This window comes from Marmota flaviventris, chromosome 17, assembly GCF_047511675.1.
Source record: "Marmota flaviventris isolate mMarFla1 chromosome 17, mMarFla1.hap1, whole genome shotgun sequence".
Taxonomy (NCBI): domain Eukaryota; kingdom Metazoa; phylum Chordata; class Mammalia; order Rodentia; family Sciuridae; genus Marmota; species Marmota flaviventris.
This window is the reverse complement of record NC_092514.1, coordinates 20,059,719-20,080,265: the sequence shown is the minus strand read 5'-3', so window position 1 is coordinate 20,080,265 and position 20,547 is coordinate 20,059,719. Positions and strand designations below refer to the sequence as shown.

At 42.2% G+C, this 20,547-nt stretch overlaps 1 protein-coding gene across 3 annotated transcripts in view; it reads left to right on the top strand.

Moving 5' to 3' along the window:
• Positions 1 to 20,547, top strand: part of Arhgap44 (Rho GTPase activating protein 44) — a 176,974-nt gene that overhangs the window by 137,909 nt on the left and 18,518 nt on the right. For all 3 annotated transcript variants that reach the window (XM_071604032.1, XM_071604030.1, XM_071604031.1), the window contains exons 9-16: positions 1,488 to 1,569; positions 1,985 to 2,112; positions 5,989 to 6,100; positions 6,506 to 6,587; positions 11,207 to 11,287; positions 14,287 to 14,400; positions 15,024 to 15,115; positions 16,630 to 16,810. In XM_071604032.1, coding sequence (XP_071460133.1) covers positions 1,488 to 1,569; positions 1,985 to 2,112; positions 5,989 to 6,100; positions 6,506 to 6,587; positions 11,207 to 11,287; positions 14,287 to 14,400; positions 15,024 to 15,115; positions 16,630 to 16,810 — 872 coding nt within the window. The remainder of the gene's footprint in view (positions 1 to 1,487; positions 1,570 to 1,984; positions 2,113 to 5,988; positions 6,101 to 6,505; positions 6,588 to 11,206; positions 11,288 to 14,286; positions 14,401 to 15,023; positions 15,116 to 16,629; positions 16,811 to 20,547) is intronic.

The following is a 20,547-nucleotide window of genomic DNA, read 5'->3' as shown; positions in this document are numbered from 1 at the left end:
CTAACATGTTTACCTGCCTCTTACCCATGGAAGCAGATTTAGAATTGAGAAAGAGGAAGAAACAGGATCTGAATCACCTACACTTAAATGATCCAGTTCAGATAATGAGGACTCTTGCTGTTTAGCAGGGTAAATGCAAAGCAAGTGAAACAACAACAATAAAAAACCAAGAAAACAAAAATCGTACACAGAGAAATAGTACAAAATGACAGATTGTCCTGTTCACCTGCTCGTGTTGAGACTAAAACTCTAGAAAGCACACACTCTGTCTATATATACATATACATGTGTGTGTCTGTATACACACACACACACATACTTACATATGTTTATTTTTTATATGATCAGGGAGGTGATAGAATGATAAGGAAGGGGAGTAAAAATAAAAACAGGAGAATTCCTGAAAAGGATGACGTGCTTTATGGACTATGGTAGAAGTGCTATGGGCTATTAGCATTCTTCGAACATTTTTATTACTGGCCTAGACATTCATATGTTTCTTATTTCTGCAAAAAGAACTGATATCTATTATTCCCAACTTGGAGAGTTAATTTTACAATAGTATTTTTTCCAAGTGCATTTTATCGGTTTCAGTTGTGAAGATGAGACTTGACTTTAGACTTTCTGAAACCAACGAAATACCAGCATTCCAAGCCTTATTAGATTGTCTAATTGTCCCTTGGGTACCATTTATTTACTTATTCTGTTAACTTTGTTAAAAAAAAAAAATCTGCATTAGTTTTCCATCAGTGTTATTGGTATTTCCTCTCCACAGCAAGGATTCAGAGCTGTTCCCTCCCCCTCTGTCCTCCATGCCCACTCTTGGGGACAGGAGAAGGAGATTCTGAAAATAAATGAAGTAACTGTTGCTCATGGGTTTTCCCTTGCCGTTATCCACATGTCAGCTGTGTTTTAATTTAATGGGATGATCACAGTAGAGCACCATGAGGAATTTGTTCTTCCGATTGCACCACAATAGCCAGAGCAAGTTCACCTCCCAGTGTACCTAAAGAGGATCCCAGGTCCAGCTGTATGTTTTCTGATCAGCTCGAAGTTAAACTAAGTTGGCAGAAATCGAAGACGTATACAGATTGATTTAGCCCATACATATTGTAGAGGCAAATGAATTTCTAAGCGTATTGCCCGTTTATAATCACCTGTTCTTGCACTTCTCTTTGTTGCCTTTTCCTGGGGTGCCAGGAAAGGTAGGGTGGTGGCTAAGATGAAGCTTTCTAAGCCAGGCTCCAGCTCTGGGGGAACTCCCTTATTTTTTCACGGTTCTCCTGCTTCTCAAATTTCCATTCATAGTCTGTTGTGACAGGCTGAAGCATGACTATCTTACTATGTGAGTTGGAGGAGGGAGCAGGGGGCTCCTTCTCCCTCCCCCATGAGTAAGCACCTTCACGCAGAACCTGCTATGTGCAACAGAGAAGCCTGTGTTCCTGCCATTCTGCACAGGGTAATGTATTTTTTTGTGATTTTCTCAGCTAATAGAAGTGCAAGCTGAATACCACAGGAAGTCATTGACACTGTTGCAGGCTGTATTGCCTCAAATAAAAGCACAACAAGGTAAGCACATGCCTTCCCTGGGAAGGGAGTCTGGGGAGCCCGGTTGCCTTCCCAGATGAGACCATCTCCTTGCATTTTGGTCACTGTTTAAGATTTACACAATCATGTCACATTCAGATGAGCCCCTAGAACTTTGTATGATGGTATTGATCCAGTCGTAATCAAGTCAAGCACATCCAATCATGAACCCCATCCAGGATGAATGTGGTGTGTCACATTAACCCCAGCACTAATGGATACAGCTGGCTGACCACCTACCCTCTCCCTCATCCCCAATCCCCAACTGGGCCACCATTTTTTTTTTTTTTTTTTTTTTGGTAGTCTTAGGAGAATCTGAATGACAAGAGAAAAGAAAGATAATGTGAGTGACCTTCTCAAACTGCTGACTGACCTCTTTCTTTCTTCTCCTCCTCAGAGGCCTGGGTTGAGAAACCCTCCTTTGGGAAGCCACTGGAGGAGCATCTCACGATCAGTGGCCGAGAGATCGCCTTCCCCATTGAGGCGTGTGTGACGATGCTGCTGGAGTGTGGGATGCAGGAGGAGGTAGGATGGAGCATAGCCAGACCCAGCTATGAGCAGGTCACCTCTTCCAAGAGGCAGCATCTCCGGGGTCTTCTCTCCTGTATCATCTCTATCCTGGCCCCCTCCAATCCAAACACAAAGACAGGGGATGTGGTTCTGCCCCCTGCCCTGCAGACACAAACTGGTCCTGATTTTTCTTCATTTTATATTGAGAGTGGAGGATTGTGGGCAGCTTGCTACATCTGGCCCCGAGGACTGGATGTGCAGATTTGACTTGTTGTTTCTTCAGACTTAATGTGATTTGATGACTTTGGCATTCTATTGCTGCTGTTACTACGCCAACTCATTCTCTCTCCTCCTCCTATTGTGTAAAAAAATTTCCTAATTTCCAAAATAGAGCTCTTAACGTTTTGGATCACAGATCTTTTATAGACATCCCTCAAAATTTGATAGCAACATTAGAAAGTATTTTTAAAGAACTGCCTTTTAAAAAAAAGATCTATGAGAAATTGGTGGTGGCTGTTGTTTTTATTGCTGTGTGAATTGTTTCCTGGGAGATAAGAGCCATCTTTCTTTGCTCCAGTAGGCTCTTTTAACACCTTTATCCAATATTCCTTTGAGCTGATCACCTAGTCCATGTCTATTTAGACCACTCATGCATTTATTACTAAACAAAGTATAAAATGAGAAAGGAGGGTTATAAAGAGCGTAGCATCTATCCAGTAAGCCTGGTTAATCAAAAACAGGCTGCAACCCAAGTAAGCACTGGGTCACATGGGAAAAACTAAGGTTTCTAAGTGGAAGAAGGAAAGGCAGTGAACGTTCATCTCAGTGTTGGCTGTTTCCATGTGCCAGGTCTATTTGAGATGCTAGATATCCAAAAAGGAATGGGAATAAATGTTTCATTTTTACCCCATTTTATGTGCCTTCATGTTTGTCATCAATTAAGAAAGAAGAATTCTCTTTGATATCTGAGAAATAGTTTCACATAGGTGGTGAACTGGGCTTTTTAGCCCCTCTATTTTATTTTTTTAAATTATGGAAATATGTATACACACAAAGATAAAAAAATGATCCCCATCCCCCAGCTTGTAGTCAATCTGTTTTAATCTCTATCTCCATTTCCTGCCTCCTAATACCTGCTTTGGATATTTTGAAGCTAATTTCAGATGTGGTGTCATTTCCACAAAGTGTTTTAGAATGTATTTCTTAAAGATAAGGAATATTCTAAAATACAGTTGCAACAGTATTATTATAGCAAAAAATAACAGTAATGTACTAACATCATTACATATCTAGTCGGTGTCAATTGGTTCTCAGAGAATGGACTCTGACATCTCTAGTCTTGCCTCAACTTTCCTGTCTCTGCCCTTTCTGAGACATTCTGCCTCTGGACAAATCTTGCACTCAATTAATCTCTCTCTCCTTCTCTTTCTTCCTTCTCCTCCTTTCCCTCCCCTCTTCCTTTCTCTCTCTCCTTCTCCCTTTTTCTTTCTCTTTTTCCCTACTTTACATCAGCTCTTTCCCTTTAATAACAAATATGCTTAGGTTTTCCCCTAATTTATGAAAAAAAAAAAAAATCTTCTTTCAACCTTGCTACAACCTCGGACTCCTTTCCTAACCCCTTGGTTTCTTTCTGCTTTTCAATTTCTATGAATAACTTGCAGCATTTGCTGTTTGTGCATTATCAACACCATTTACTCGCTGCTCTTCCTTGGTGTAGCTTCTGTCCCAACCCCTACACTGCAGCTGCCCTCGGGGGCCCCCAGGGAGCCCCAGGTTGTCAGATCTAGGGCCTCAGTCCCAGCCTCCTTGGCCACGCAAGTGCCTGATGTTGCTAGTGCAGCCATCCTTGAAGGGCTCCCGGCTGCCGGGCTGGCTGTCCCCTCCTGCCTCCAACCACAGGGCCCTCCCCATTCCCTGTTCTTTCCTGTCATTTACTCCTCATCTCCTAGTGCTTCACATCCACTTCAGTGGGAGGGCTCCACTCCTGTGTTGGCACTCTTTAACATTTCCATGAAAAATTCCCACTAATATCCATAGAAATACTCACTAGCTCTCTTTTTTTATTCTTTTTTATTTTTTTAGTTGTAGATGGACATAATACCTTTTTTTAAATTTATTTTTATGTGCTGAGGATTGAACCCAGTGCCTCACATGTGCTAGGCAAGTGCTCTACCACTGAGCCACAACCCCAACCCCACTAGCTATCTTAATAACGCTTCCCTTAATGGGACAGTCTCCTCTTGCAGTTATGCAATCAAATATCTGAAGTCTTAGGCACTCATCCACCTTATCCACAGGGCATATGTTCCAAGACCCCCAGTGGATGCCCAAAACTATTACCGAACTCTATATATACTACTAGGTTTTTTTTTTTTTTTGCTATACATAAATACTTTAAATTTATACATTAGGTATATATAGTAAGAGATTAGCAGCAACAGTAATATACTAGAACACTTGTAACAATATATCATAATAAGCTATTCAAATTATAGAAATGAGTTATTTATTTCTGTAATTTTCCATTTAGTATTTCCAGACTGAAGTTGACCAAGGATAACTGAAACTTACTGAAAGTGAAGTTGCAGATAACAGAGGGTTACTGTATTTAACACTGTCCACCACCAAGTACTGCTGGCTCTTCTTGCATGGCTATGCCTGGTTTTGTGAGAGTCTAAACCTCTCCTTAAGTGTATTTTGTAGCTTGGTCTCTTGGTCATAGTAGCCTTATAGACACATTGCATAACCTCCTCACATACATGCCAAAGAGCCTTGAAGGCTGATTTATCTGTCACACCCTCCACTAGGAAGGGAGTTAGCCATCTTAGTAGGCCAGAAACTCAGTATTTCAGACTGAACATTTTCTTTTAAAGGAATCTGGAAATCTGAGTGACCATAAAAGTTTGAAGGAGCAAACAAGCGCATTCTGCCAGCTTGTTTCTCAGCCTGTAGTTTGGATCACAGAATGGAGGAAGCTCTTGAGAACAGTTGGTGCATGCCTATAATCCTAGCAGCTCAGGGGGCTGAGATAGGAAGATTGAAAGTTTGAGGCCAGCTTCAGCAACTCAGTGAGACCCTCAGCAACTGAAGGAGACCCTGTGTTGAGATAAAACGGGCTGGGAATATGACTTAGTGGTAAAACATTCCTAGGTTCAATCCCCAGTATCAAAATAATAATAATAATAATAACAACAACAACAAACAATAATAATAAAAAAAAATGCAGGAAGCTAACAAGTTGAAACAGAAACCACCAGGGCTTTCTGTCTAACTCACCTGGGACTTGGTGGTTCCTTTTCAGTGCTGACCAGCATTTGTCTTCTCTTCTGCACACTCTGCCCTCTTCTTTCCGTGCCTGGCTTGCTTTGCTCTACAATGTGCAGAGGCTTATTTGAACGAAGTGATGGTAATACCAAAGTAATGCTAATAATGGAACATGGAGGCTCCATCATACCCTGTCCCCAGTCTGCCCTTCCTCTGAGGACTTGGCAATTTGATTGCTCCTCGTGTATGTGCACATTCACCCACACCCCTCATAGACCTTTTCTCATCCCACTTGTTAGATCTCCACGTCTGACCAGGTCTCAGTCAGTTCTTCACAGGACGTATCTTAAGTGTACAGGAACAACAGTTTGAGTGTTCAGGGTTCTATTAGCCAATAGATACTTCCCGAACCAGTATAATGAGCCACCCTGACATCAGGCAGGAAAAGAGCACAGCGTAAAATTAGATCCAGTTCCTACTCTCAAGTTGCCTATGTCTCCAGGAAGAGACCTAAAAAAAGGGGCAGAAACAATATGGGAACCTGGTGTTAGAAGAATGTACCTTGGAGGTTTTGCTCTTGTACCTTTGAGTTGCCGACTGTCTGCTAACCCTCTGTTTTGTACGTAGGGACTCTTCCGAGTAGCTCCCTCTGCCTCCAAGCTGAAGAAGCTGAAAGCTGCGCTGGACTGCTGTGTGGTGGATGTGCAGGAGTACTCGGCAGACCCCCATGCCATTGCAGGTGGGCACCCACAGCCTGTTGGCAGGATGCTCTCAGCAAGGCCGCATAGGGAAGGGGTGAGCATGCAGAGGGTGTGGTTACATGTCAAGGACACTCCAGCCCAGGCCTTTCCAATAGGCTTCATTCACATGTGTCCACTCAGGGCCCAGTTTCAGGGCTGTTTGTTCTGGCCCCTTGAAGGAAGGCCTCCTACTGTTCCAGGAGAAGATGTAGTGATGTGGGAAGTAAGGGGGACAATGTGATTGTCATCCCAGGTCCCCCTACCAGAGTCCTGGGTCTGTTCGTGTGAGTAGCCTCTGTGTGGTCTTGTGTTGGTCAGGGAGCCAGTCTCCAGAGACAACCCACATGGGTACTGCAGGCTGCCAGGTCATAACGGCTCATTGTCATTATTGTATCTACACTCAGGAGCTTTGAAATCTTACCTCCGAGAGTTGCCAGAACCACTCATGACCTTTGAACTCTATGATGAGTGGATCCAGGCGTCCAAGTGAGTACCTTGTGTTGCACCGTCTTGCGGGTCAGAGTTTATGGGGATGTACAGTCATCCCTTGGTGTCTGTGCTCAAGATCTGGGACCCCAGAGGCTCAAAGTCCCTTATGTATAATGACTTAATATTTGCATATAAGCCAGTGCACTTCATCTTGTAGACTTTAAATCACTTCTAGATTACTTACAATACCTAATAAAATGTAAGCACTGTGTAATATTTTTTATTAACGTATTGTTTAGGCAGTAAACAAGGGGAAAAGTCTGTGTACGTTCATGCAGATGCAACCATCATAGCCCTAACTGCAAAGAACACGGTCCACAGCTAATTGACTACATGGATCTTGAACCCAGGAATACTGAAAGATGGCTGTGTTTATTGAAGATAGGGAAGCATGTAACCTGGGATCTGGAAATTTCATTTCAAATCCATCATGAAGACATTTTCCAAAGAGGCATGTACAAGGATGTTGATTGCAGCATAATTTGGGATAACAGAAGCCTGGAAGTTAATTAAAGATTTAGTGGGCAAGGGAGGTGGGAGTCCTGACTAAATAAACTATGGTGTGCATTTTCTGAAACCATTAGGCAGAGCTGATATGAAAATATATGGAGATTTATTGTTGAGTGGAGTAAAGCAAGTTAATGAGGATACGATAGGATATTCTATTCTAAAAAAAAATAATAATAAATACCAACACACTCAAATGGTAGAACTTCAGGTATGCCTCGATATATGTGGAAATGCACTAAAGAAGGTTCTGGAAGGGCTCGCTCGGGCAATGGCAGTGACCCCTGCTAAGAGTGCAGTAGGACATGAGAGTGATCATGGCAGTCTTTGTCTTCATCTGTGATAGGAATATTGCACCAATAACTAATAATAAAAAGGCAGAACAAGAGGGTAGTGGACGCTGTCTCCTGAGCATAAGCCTGAGGGAGCAGGCCTCTCAGCAAGGAGCAGAGCCAGGCCCCCGATGGTGGCAATGCCAAGCCTGGGGGCAGGGTCACCACCAGGTCACACACTGCAGCTTCTCAGTGTGGCTTTGCTTCTTGATTCTTGCATTCTTTCCTTGGTTTATTGCTGTATTAGGATGTTATATGTTCTCTTTGGATATAAGAGTTATCTCAAGCTAGGTGTGGTGGTGCACACCTGAAATCCCTGCAGCTCAGGAGGCTAAAGCAGAAGGATCTCAGGTTCAAAGCCAGCCTCAGCAACTTAGTGAGGCCCTGAGAAACTCAGAGAGACCCTGTCTCTAATAAAATATTTAAAAAAAAATTTTTTTTAAAGATAGAGTGAGAGAGGGAGGGAGAGAGAGAGAATTTTTAATATTTATTTTTTAGTTTTCGACGGACACACATCTTTGTTTGTATGTGGTGCTGAGGATCGAACCCGGGCCGCACACATGCCAGGCGAGCGCGCTACCGCTTGAGCCACATCCCCAGCCCCTAATAAAATATGTTTAAAAAGCTGGAGATGTGGCTCAGTGATAAAGCAGTCTGGGGTTCAATTCTAGGTACCCAAAAACAACGTCTCAAGTAAACACTGTTGAGAATTGGCACGGGAGGAAAAGTGGTGGAGAGAATGGTAGAGATTGTGCAGTCAGAAGACAGAAAAGAAGAGAAGAGTGTTTTATGAGAGCAAGTCTGGAGCAAATAGCTATCCTAGCAAGGTGGCCATGATTGGAAATGGTGTCTTAGAGATCTCTGGTGTTGGGACTTAGTCTCAAGGACACCCTGGGTCTTCTGTCAGAAAGAATCTGGTGTGTGTATCTGATACTGATGCACCTCCCCCTTCCACACACACTCTCTCTTCCCCCCACCCCCTCTGATGGATCTTTTTTAAAAAAAATCTGACTCACAATTGTATAGGTTTATAGAATATAAGATGATGTTTTAATCCATGTATGTATCATACAATGATGAAATCCAGGTAATGAGTATAAACATCACCTCCAGCATTAATCATTGATGCTTCTAGTTCTTAATGAAGCCAGACTTGAATGTGCAGAGCCAGAGGAAGCTCGCTTCAATCAAGTGACACAATGTAATTTTTTTTTTTTTTTTTTTTTTTGTGGTGCTGGGGATTGAACCCAGGGCCTTGTGCATGCAAGGCAAGCACTCTACCAACTGAGCTATATCCTCAGCCCCCAACAAGTGTATTTTTTTAATGCATTGTAAAAGGCTGGCCAAATCTGTGGTACTCTTATTGTGAAGACCAAGTGTTGGACTCTGTGAGGAAACTAGTTATAATAAGTGGTATCATTTTTTTCAGTGATTATTAGAGGTTTAACTTTGCACTAAGCCCATTATACATTTTTACGTTCCTTAAATTTCTCAGAAATTCTTATTAATTAAGTGGTTTGTGCTATGTCCCCCATTTTACAGGTGAGGAATTTGAGGTATAGAATAGGTATATAGCAGCAGGCTACTTGCCAGCTAATGTATGGCAGAATGAGAATTTGAATCCATGGAGTCCAGTTCCAGGGTCCATGCACTTACCTATTTTATGCCTCTCTAAAGAAAGACTGGTCCCAGGAAGAAGTCAAGTGAGAACATATCATTTGCTGAAAACCATCCCTTTTTTCTTTTTTTAAATCATGAAATATCCAAGAGATCTGGATGATGTGAAGCTAGAGAAAGGGAGGCTAGCTCAGCCCATCGCCACCTACCCAAGATGCTCTACCTCTCACCTCATTTGCAGAGGTGCATCTCCATTAGGAAATAGGAATGATCCAGTGACCCGAAGTAGTCGGTGTCTTTGAACCTAGGGAAAAAGAACTTATTTTCACACTGGATTATAAACATTATAAACATGTCATGCCTGAAGCGATTGTTTTTAACCCTCTGTGTGCATCAGACTCTCCTGGGAAGCTTCTAAAAGATGCCGGTGGAGATTCAGGTGACCATTCCTCTGGGTTCTGTGTTTCAAAGCTCTCAAGGCTGTTGGGTGGATAACCTTGACCCACCTTAACAGGGCATTGGATTGCAGGCAGATTCCTAAAATACAGTCGGCCAGGGACGGGGCATCTGGAAGTCCAGCAGAACCAAAAGTGGACTGGTTATCTCAAAGTGACATTCCTTACAGTGTTAAAGCAGAGAGGACTTCCTTGTCATGCAGGCTGAGGAAAGCAAGGCCTCTTCTGATTGCTTGTTGTGAATCTTCTATTTTTGGAAAAATTAGTCTTTTTCAGAGTCCATTTGATTGCATGGCACTTAAAACAAGTGATCTCTTACTGGTTTGGTCTGGGCTGCCGTGGCCCAGTGCTCGAGGCTCCTCTAAAGTAGCAGCTTCCCACGAACTGACTGTCACCTTCAAAAGGTCAAAGATCGGAAAAGGGAGTGGGGTTTGGTGTCAATGAAGATGCCTCAGCAAATGACAGAGGTGACAACAGCAGCCTGCAGATGGCTACTTAGCAATGATGTCGAACTTTGCATGAACCAGCAGCAGGACCAGCTGCTTTGGACTGCTTCTTCTTTAGACCTCTGGTGCAGCTCTGTGAGCAAAATATTATTGTGAACCCGGTACAGAGGAGGAAACAGGAGCTCACAGAGGTTGGGGAGTTGGCACAAGATCACAGGATGGAGCTGGGTCTTTCTTCCCACGCAAAACCCCGCCTTGGCCAGGCTAGAGACCCATGACAACTCCTTAACGCATCTTCTGTCACCTTTCAATTTCTGAATGGAACCTTTAGTTTTCACTCTAGTCTCCTGGTTCAAGATCCTTGTGGAGAATGCCTGCCTCTTTCTTGAGGCAGAAATGAGGAAAGTCAGTTTTCTCACCTTGGTCAGAATCAACAGCAGGACCTTGGAGTACCCAGCAATGAAGTGTGCAGGTGACAGCCACACCTCGGCTGTGGGTCCCGGGTCAACAGGTTGGAGTTGGGCCTCACCCTGATGCTGTTTATCTTTCAGTTTTTCTTGAGAAAGGATTCTTTGAGCATAAAGCTTTTCTGATGTGGGTCTTAATATAGATTTATATAAAAAATGTCATCTTTTAAATAATACATATTTATTTAATTCTAAGAGTAAATCATTTTTGCATAGTGAAAAAAGTCCTTCAGCTACTGGAAGGTATCTATTTCCTGAGTTATATCTTGAAGGGTCAGATTTCTTCATGTCTATGTAATCTCCTTATTTACAGGTATTTTTATTAAGGATCTATTATATGCCAAATGTCAGGAAAATTAAGAAGCAGTAATATCTTAATATAATATGTAGCATCATCTAAATACTTCACTATGCATTGAACTGGATGGCAGGCAGCCACTACAGTGTGCAGAGTTGGACTCCCTGACTGGTGTCCTGCGTCTCCTGACAACCCTGTAACCCTGTACTCCAGAGCAGGCCTCAGGCCTCTGTCCCGTTCCCTTAACTGCCATCCTGGCATACTTCACCATACAGAGAAAATTGTGTTGGACTAGTGCAGGCCAAGATAGAAGGATAGCATAGAAGGTAAAATAATTATATGCAAACATTTTAAATAATAATACCTTGCTCTTACGGGTCAGTTATAGTAGTTAGCTCTTTCTTGTCCAGTATGAGAATGACTGGTTAATATGATTGCCAATGGGGATTCATTGAATCATGCTCAACCAGTGGCTTTTCCTATCGTTTTCCCAGTATCCAGGAGCAGGAGAAGAGGCTCCAGGCCCTGTGGAATGCTTGTGAGAAACTGCCCAAGGCCAATCATAACAACATCCGGTAAGTGCGGACTGGAGTTGTAGCTCAGTGGTAGATCGCTTACCTTGCATGCGTGAGGCCCTGGGTTCGATCCTCAGCACCACATAAAAATAAATAAATAAATAAATAAATCATATTCATCTACAACTAAATAAAAAAGTTAAAAAAAAAAAATCCGGTAAGTGGGTACTGGAGACACAAGGATCAGCTTATTTGAGCCTCAGATACGCAGTTCCCCGGGGAAAAGTCACAGTAACCTGTGTGCATAGCCTTTTGTGGTGTGTTGTTGGCACATAGGGTCTCTTTTTAGCCTCAACCTGTGAGGTAAGGCAGGGATTGTTATTACCATTTTGCAGAGAAGGAAACAGGCTCACAGCCTCTGTATGGAGGCTACCTAACTAGCTATTGTCTAATTCACTCAAGTTCTTTGATTTGCAAGGAGTGAAGAAATCTGCACCCTAGCTTCAGATATTGGAACTTATGGTAAAGGTAAGATGTTCCTGGAACCTTATAAGCTGACCAGCACTGGAGCTGGCAGAGGCAGAGGTGTCCTTCAACTAGTCACAGGAAGAGGAGGCAAAGGAGAGTATTATGCACCTTTCACTCAACCTTTCATTCAACCCAGATGTTTTCCACTTCTGCCTCTCACCTTGCTAATATCTGGACTGGACTTCTCCCCGTGCTGCAGATCTTCCCCCTTCCCCGGGCTTCTGCTTTCTCATCACAGTGTCTTGCCAGCACCCCTCCTGGCCTGCCGCCTCTCTTCTGAGCTTCTTTGGATGCAGATTTTCAGCTTTAGCATCTGCAACCATCTGCCTAATTGTTTCTCTTTTTTCTTGCTAAAAATCCCACCAGCAGGGATAGGGTTGTCCCTCAGTTGTAGAGCACTTGCCTCGCACATGTGAGGCACTGGGTTCAATCCTCAGCACCACATAAAAATAAAGATATTGTGTCCATCTACAACTAAAAAAAAATTAATATAAAAAAATCTCACCAGCAATCAAATAGTGGTTTCTCAAAATTAAACATACATGCTGGGCGTGGTTGACGCAGTCAGGAGGCTGAAGCAGGAGGATTGTTCAAGGCCAATCTCAGCAACTTAATGAGGCCTTAAGCAATTTAGCAAGACCCTGTCTCTAAATGAAAAATGAAAAGGATGGGGCTGTGACTCAGTGGTTAAGTGTCTCTAAATTCAATCCCTAGGACCAAAAAAAAAAAAAAAAAATTAAACATAGAACTACCATATGATCCAACAATTTCACTTCTCGGTATATTCCCCAAAGAACTGAAAGTAGGGACTTGGTATTTGGATATCCAGGTTCACAGCAGCATGATTCACAGTAGTCCAAAGTGGAAGTAACGAAAGAGTCCACAGATGGATAAATGGATAAATGAAATATAGCTTATACATACAATGGGATATGAGATTCTCGTTCTTGCTACAACATGAATGAATCTTTGGTCTTGATGCTAAGTGAAAGAAACCAGGCACCAGAGGACAAAGGCTTATGATTCCCCTTATGTGAGTTACCTAGGGTAATTGAATTCTTAGAAAGTCACATGATGTCGGCCAGGGCCAGGGGCAGAGTCGAATGCTGAGGTTAATGTTGAATGGGTACCATTTTGGTTTGGGAAAATGAAAGCGTTCTGGAGATAGATAGTAGTGATGACCTGGTATCAGTGTGAATCTACTTAACCCCACTGAAATATATACCTACAAATGGGTCTAAATGGTAAATAGTTATGTATATTACTATAATTAAAAAATCCCAAGAGCAAAAATTAGATTGGTACTCAGCTCACGTTGGTGACCACAGCCTATGGATTGATGATCCCCAGCTTTCTATGTCCTGGTCTCTTCCTTTGTGGCCTCTTGGAGGGCATGAGGCCTGGTGGGGAGAGGCTTTGGGTAGAGATGGCCCAGTGACAGCATAGTGACGACATGGTAGGACTCCATGTCTGGTCCTCTTGACAGAAGACATGTGGAAAACTTCTAAGGAAGTTGCTTCACTCTGACCTGAGCAAATCAGGATGAGGACCACAGCCTTTTGGAACTCAGAGTCTAGGAGGAAATGTGGGTTTTTAATGTGGTTTTTCCAAAGCTGTTCTGTTGTGCTGAATTTGTGCATAATTTCTTATTTTTTTAAAAACATTATCTTTAATGTATTCACACATCACTGTACCTTTCAAAGTATGTCATGTTTAGTTTTTTAGTGCATTCAAAGAGTTCTGCAACTGTCAATACTAATTTTAGAGATTTTTTTTACCACTCCAGAAAGAAACCCAGTTCCTATCAGCAATCACTTTTCATCTTCCCACTCCCCAGCTCAGGGCCTGGCAACCACTGATCTACTTTCTGGGTCTATAGATTTGCATATTCTGGATATTACATATTATAGATATCATAATGTAGTCTCCTGTATCTTGACTTTTCTTTCACTTATAATGTGTTCACAGTTCATTCATGTAGTGAGATATGTCAGTTCTTTATTCTTTTTTGTGGCTGCATAACATTCCATATTTCATATTTACCTGTTCATCCCTTGATGAACCTATGGTTGATTTTCACTTTTTTGGCTATAGTGAATAGGGCTGCTCCGAGCATTCATCTACCAGTTTATGTGTTGACATACTTCTCTTGGATATGCCCCTGGGAGTGGAATTGCTGGATCACATGCTAAGCCTGTGTTCATTATTTTCATCATTGGATCTTTCCAGAAAGCTTGACTAAGGGTAATTGCAGAGGACACCACCTCTCAGTCAGAAGGAAAGATGGAGAGTTTTTTCTGTCCAGTGTTCATTGAAGCAGATGTTTCGCATCTTGCGGAGTAAGATCTGAGTCTGTCTCGTTTTTGCAAAGAGAATACAGATTTCTCATTTCCTGATACATGATATGTCTTCATTATACTGCAGGATATATGAGTCTCGCTGTCAGTAAGATGTGCTACTGGAGAGAAGTGTCGGCACACCTGTCTGGTGTGGAGCCCTAGTTAAACGTGGCCCTTCTCATTTCTTTTCAGATACTTGATCAAATTTTTATCGAAGCTGTCAGAATATCAAGATATAAACAAGATGACTCCCAGTAACATGGCAATTGTCTTAGGACCCAACCTCCTCTGGCCGCAAGCAGAAGGGTGAGTGAAGGGAGGGGAGCCCTGTGGGCAGTGTGGCAGGGGTGCAAGAGGGCATGCAGGGGCATTCCTTGGATCATTCCTGGATCATCACCAGCCTTATTTATATTTCAAGTCCTCATTCTGTCACGGACCACTCCCTTTATGGGGGAATGCACAGAGTTGTGCAGACCTCCCTCACTGATGCTCTCAGAGCTGTGGGTCTGAAGGAAGGGTCTTCTCCAAGTTAACCCAGGTCAGCATCAGCATGAAGAGAGGGAAGACGAGGGACATGATGACACCAGGCAAGGCAAAGTCTCTCAGGCACCCTGGACTCTGTCCAAGATTCAGAGGGATGGAGGGTTGTCTCCAAGGAGACCTCAGAGTTGGAAAGAGGAGGAACTCGGCAGTGATGAGAACTGTACCTCATGCTAAAAGTGCCTTCATGGGTGCTATTCATTTACCTGTGGTTGTCCCCATTCAGAAAGTTGAAGTGTCCTTCCTGAGAGAAAGCCAGCTCACAAACCTAGGCCTGCAAGGTTCCAGTCCAGGATCCCTTCCTGGGCTCAATAGCTAGAGGACCAAGGATCCCTCATCCTGCCTTGGCTGGTGACCCCATCCTGCCCTCCTTTGCTCTGTGCTTGCAGAAACATCACTGAGATGATGACCACAGTTTCGCTGCAGATCGTTGGGATCATCGAGCCCATCATCCAGCACGCAGACTGGTTCTTCCCTGGGGGTACGTGGCGGCATTGGGTTGGGGATCTTGCTTTTAATCTTTGCACACACACACACCCCCCACACACACACACACACTGGTATTGGTACTGTCATAGCAGCTTCCTGTTCTCTTATCCATGCCGAGGGATGTTCTGGCATGAATGTGTCTGCTGTGGGTGCCAATGAGGTCCATAGATTCTACTGGTTTCATACCATGGTTCCTTCAGGTCTGTGAATCATGCCCTGCGGGTTGCAGAAAGAGGAGAGAAATCCTCTTCTCCAAACCCTCAGGGCTCACAGATCATCTGGATATTGCCCTTTCATTGCCCTAAGTTGTACCCTTTGATTTGCCCCTTAGCATGTACAAAGGCAGATTTTTTTTTTTTTTTTTTTTGGCCTAATTCAAAATTAGCTTCTCAAGGCAGCTTTCTAAGAGGGAATTTAAGACGTGTCCTGAGCCATGGAAGCGTCATTGCCTAAGTACATGTCTTTCAGCTTTGACTGATATTTTTGTTTTTGTTTGTTTTTGGTACTGGGGGTTGAACCCAATGGTGCTCTACCACTGAGCCACATCCTCAGCCCATTTTTACTTTTTATTTTGAGACAGAGTCACTGTGTTGCCCAAGCTCTGCCTCAGCCTCCCAAGTCATTGGGATTAAGGTATTCGTCATCGTATCTAGCAGTGGTGATAGTTTTAAAGAGAGGGCAATGGTTACATTAAATTTAGGGTTTACTGAGAAAAAAAAAACTGATGCTGTGACATTATGGGTAGTAAATATTAGGAGGATGCTTCTAGCTATGCAGCAACATCCACTAACTCAAGCGAAGGTGAACCCCTCTAGTCCTCAGAGGAAATCAAAGAAGTTTGGCCATCTTTCTTCTGCTGACCGTGTTTGAGTGGCTGATCTTCTGAGAGCTCTATTGATGGCACAAAGCTAGGTGAGGCTAGGAAGCGAAGATAAAGAAATAAAGGAAATAAGAGTCGGAGGCAATAATTCTTCATGTGCTGTGGATAAGCTGATTCATTACATCATGGACAGGCAGAATTGAGCAGAGCAAATCCATTCCCACTGACCAAAAAAAAAATGTATCTCTTTGGGAACTAACAAATACCTCAATGAAAATTCTTCCTATTTCTAACTTTAAAAAAAAATGTATCCTGTTCAGTTTTATAGTAGGACTATATTATCATTTACAAATCTTAATATTGACTTTTTTTCATGACCAATTTCAATGGCTAGCACTTCTCAAATAATAATAAATAAAAATAGCCAGGGTGGATGTTGCTGTTTTCCTGATTACATTAGGACTGCTCTAAAGCATGATGTTTGACTAAGCTGATTTTGTCTTTTTGAGAAAGTATCCAAGGGCTTCTATTTTATTAAGTTTTGTTGGATTTTGAAAAAAAACACAAATGGACTTTTTTTTTTATTAAATGCCAGTCTACGTGACCACATGTATTCTCTTCTTTGTCCTATTAATAGGATAAATGGTATTATTAAGGTGAGTATACCAATTCTCTCTTCCCTGCAGAGATAGAGTTCAACATTACAGGCAATTATGGGAGTCCGGTGCACGTGAACCATAATGCCAACTATAGTTCAATGCCCTCCCCAGACATGGACCCCGCTGACCGGCGCCAGCCCGAGCAGGCCCGCCGGCCCCTCAGTGTCGCCACGGATAATATGATGCTGGAGTTTTACAAAAAGGATGGGTATGAAGCTGTGTCCCTTTTTCAGTCTTGGGGATTGGGAAAGTTGCGGGGAGGGAGTGAAAGGTAAGGAAAGAAACAGGATTGACACAGGAAGTTGCACTTACTACCACATCTTGGTGACCAGTAGCAATTGAACACTGAACTCATTCTTGAAACTGCGCTATCTGGAATGGGTCTCTCTGGCTTGCCTCCCTTGGGGCCAGAGTTAAGTATAGCTTTCTTAGCTGACAATTGTGATCAGTATTGATTAGTTCTCATCAAAGAAATTAAAGTTGGTCAATAAGGATAATTTTTAAAAATATATAAGTATTTCATTTTGACTCAAAGTGTGTAAATGTGGAGCTGAGGGTTTAGCTTAGTGGAAGAGCATGTACTTATTAGCATGTGTGAAGTCCTGGGTTCCATCCCCAGCACCAGAAAAAGAAAAAAAAAATGTGTAAATGTATATCACTTCTTGACTCTTTTGTGGCTTTACTTTGATTGTAGATTTGCTCAGTTACACTCTTCAGAAACATCCTTGCATAAATAATGCTTTTAATGCATAATTTAACATTTCCAGTTTCAATCTTTAGAGAGAAAACCTAAAATTTGGTGCATTCCAAGCGTAAAATTTTTATAGGTTTTTGAGATTTTTTTCCCCCTGTCTTTTATATTTGACACCTATCTTACTTCAGTGCAGTTCTTAATTAATGCATCCAACTTCACGTGTGAGAGTGCACAGGAACAACCCTTTTTACACTCATATTAAATGAATTTACATAATATTTGACTAGATGATATGATTCTCGTAGCAAGTAAGATGGGCAGAAGCAGGTTTTGTAACAAGCTCTGATGAGTCATGGGAAGTACTAGCTCTGCCTTGGCAACCGAAGTCTGTGGCTGGATGAGAATCCGTAGGGCATCCTTGATGCAGAAGAAATGGGTTGCCTGGCTTGGTCAAGCAGGTCCAATGAGTAAACTTTGGCTGGGAATTTAAAATCACCACCACAAAATAAAATTTAGTAACTGCTCCTTCAGGATACATGGGAGCATAAAGCACTGAATGAAAGTAACAGAAATTCAGATAACAGCAAACATTCCCCTTTCTGATCAACCACCGGGTACTCAGAAAGATCTGTTTGAAAGGCAAATGGCCCAAAGGGATAGGAGGGAGGGGTGAAAACCCTAGAAGTACAGAAGTGTAGGGGTTTCCCTTTTCACTCCTATTTATTCCAAATGAGAGTTGGCACTGGGGACTAGAGTTGTAGAAGAGACCCAAGCCTGTGTCCTGGTGGGGTCTTGAGGGTGGCCAGTGTTACCTTGCTGATCAGTGACCTGTATGTGTGAGGCAGTGGGGGCTGTTTCTGTGCACATTGCTGTAGTTTATTGTTCTCTGTTTAGTAGGGAGAGATCAAGTTCTTAAACATTCAAGGAAGGAAGGGAAAACTTCTTAAACCCATAAAAAGGAGTGAAATTAGAATCTGGGAGAAGCAGAGGCAGAGAATTAGACAATGCACTGGAATTTATTTTTAAATCTCATAAGTAGTAATTCAGTTCCTTCATACATTCACTACGTCGAGGGGCTGCCCTTGAGGGTCAGTGCTTGTCTGGGCAGGGGTATAGAGAACACCTCAGATTTGGTCCTGGGTGTTTCTGCATCAATGAGGACTACTCTGTCTTGCCAGACCTGTTCTGATTCTATTTTCCCTAAAAAGCAATTCACATGTCTTCGACGAGGGAGTTAGCAAATCACCAGGATGGTCAAGTACCATTGGCCCCCTACAGACATGGGCAAATGCAAAAGCATTAACAAAGTCCTCTTATTTCAGAACTTTGTAAATGAGATGTCCCTTCTGTGTGCCATTATGATCTAAAGTTGAAATTGCCACTATCTACTCGGAGGGTCTAGGAGATGTACTATATAAATTATTGTTCTACATGAAATAGAATATATTGTGTATACTTTGAAATTTGTATTTCACATGAGGTGGAGATCTTCCTGGTTTAGGGAACCCTCAAAGAACTGATGGAGGCTAAGACTCAACATACCATTGTGTGCCACATAATGATATTTGGTCTACGATGGACCACATGTGTGACATGCATTTCACCCAGAGACATCATACCATCTTAGTTTGTGTAAGTACACTCAAGTTGCACAACAATGGGATCCTAAGTGACAACAGTTCTCATAACATGTACTGCCGTTCAGCAGCATGTGACTGGGTGTGCTTTAAGATGTAGTGAACTTTTGGTGATCAGTTCTAAACTGGCTTTCAGAGAACAAAAAACCCCAAATTGTAAGTTTTTTAGGGTAGAAGAAAATAATTTACATCCGTTGAGTTCTTGTCTTAGCAATGTTAGGGAAATCCTCTATATTTCTCCTCATTTCTGAGATTTTAAAGTTTACATCCTGAAGTCTTCAAACTACCCATTGAAACACTGACTAATGAAAGCTCATAGTATGGAGGTTTTTTGGCCAGGTTAAAAAAAGAAAATTACACACACACATGTAAAATACATATATAATTATATAAATTATATATTGATATATATGTTATATATCAATAAAAATGTTACTTTAAGAAAATGAAACAATTACAAAAAAAGGTAAAGAAAAAAATAGAACTGTTACTTTAAAAAAAAAAAAACAGAAGAAAATTCTGGACAGATAAACCTGATAGAAGTGTTATAGAAATGGTAAGTTCCGCAGCAATGCCAATGACATTTTCCTGGACTAATGGCTTCTACATCCTAGATATCATATAAGGTAGTTTGCTCCCCTCGTGACTTAGAGCTTTGTTCCTGATGCCTTTCTGGTTCATGATGACACAGGATGCTGAGTTTCTGTAGCAAATTGCAGGATCAGATTCAGGCGCTCACATACATATTCTCATCATTGTGATAGACCTCATTGTGATAGTCCCTGGGTTCAATCCCTGGTACCGAAAAAATAAACATTAAAAATAATAATAAAAATAGGGATGTTGAAATAAGGAGATTACTCTGGATTACCCTGTGCCCTACGTGACATAACGTGCATCCTTATAGGAAGGAGACAGGGTAGATTTCACTATACTACACAGAGGAGATTTGAAAATGGAACAGAGAGATTTGAAGATGGTAGTCACAAGCCAAGAAAAATCAGCAGCCACCATTACCTTATTGAGGCACAGGGGGATTCTCTGGAGCCCCTGGAGAGAACACAGCCCTGCCAACACCTCAGTTGACCTTAGAGGTACTGATTCTGGACTTCTAGCCTCCAGAACTGTGAGGGGATACATCGTAGTTGCTATAATATAATAATCCTGGGACCTATAATATCCACGTTCAGCTTTTGCCACTAGGTAATAGTGCAAGTACATGCTAAATGTATCTTAGCATCCAATATTGATAATGACCTTCTTGAAAATGCTGGAAGCAGGGAGGAAAGTATTTGCCTTACTCTGTAGATGAGAACTCTATTGTGTCAATGAGTCTCTTAATTGGGCTTGGAAGTTGAGGTCATTTCAGAATATATTCTTTATTAGAATTTCATGAAAAATACAAAAGTGTGGGTTATGGCAGACCTCTTAGAAACATAAGATGCCGATGGGCAGGGAGGAGTGAAGCAGCAAGGATTATATTGTAGTGGGGCTGCCTGAAGACTTGTCATGTGGCATGCTCACTGAATGCAGGTGACAACTCTAGATTCCTCGTCCCTAACCTTCTTACTGTAAAAAAGAGCAGTGAAGACAGCCTCTCAGGCTCACCTGCCC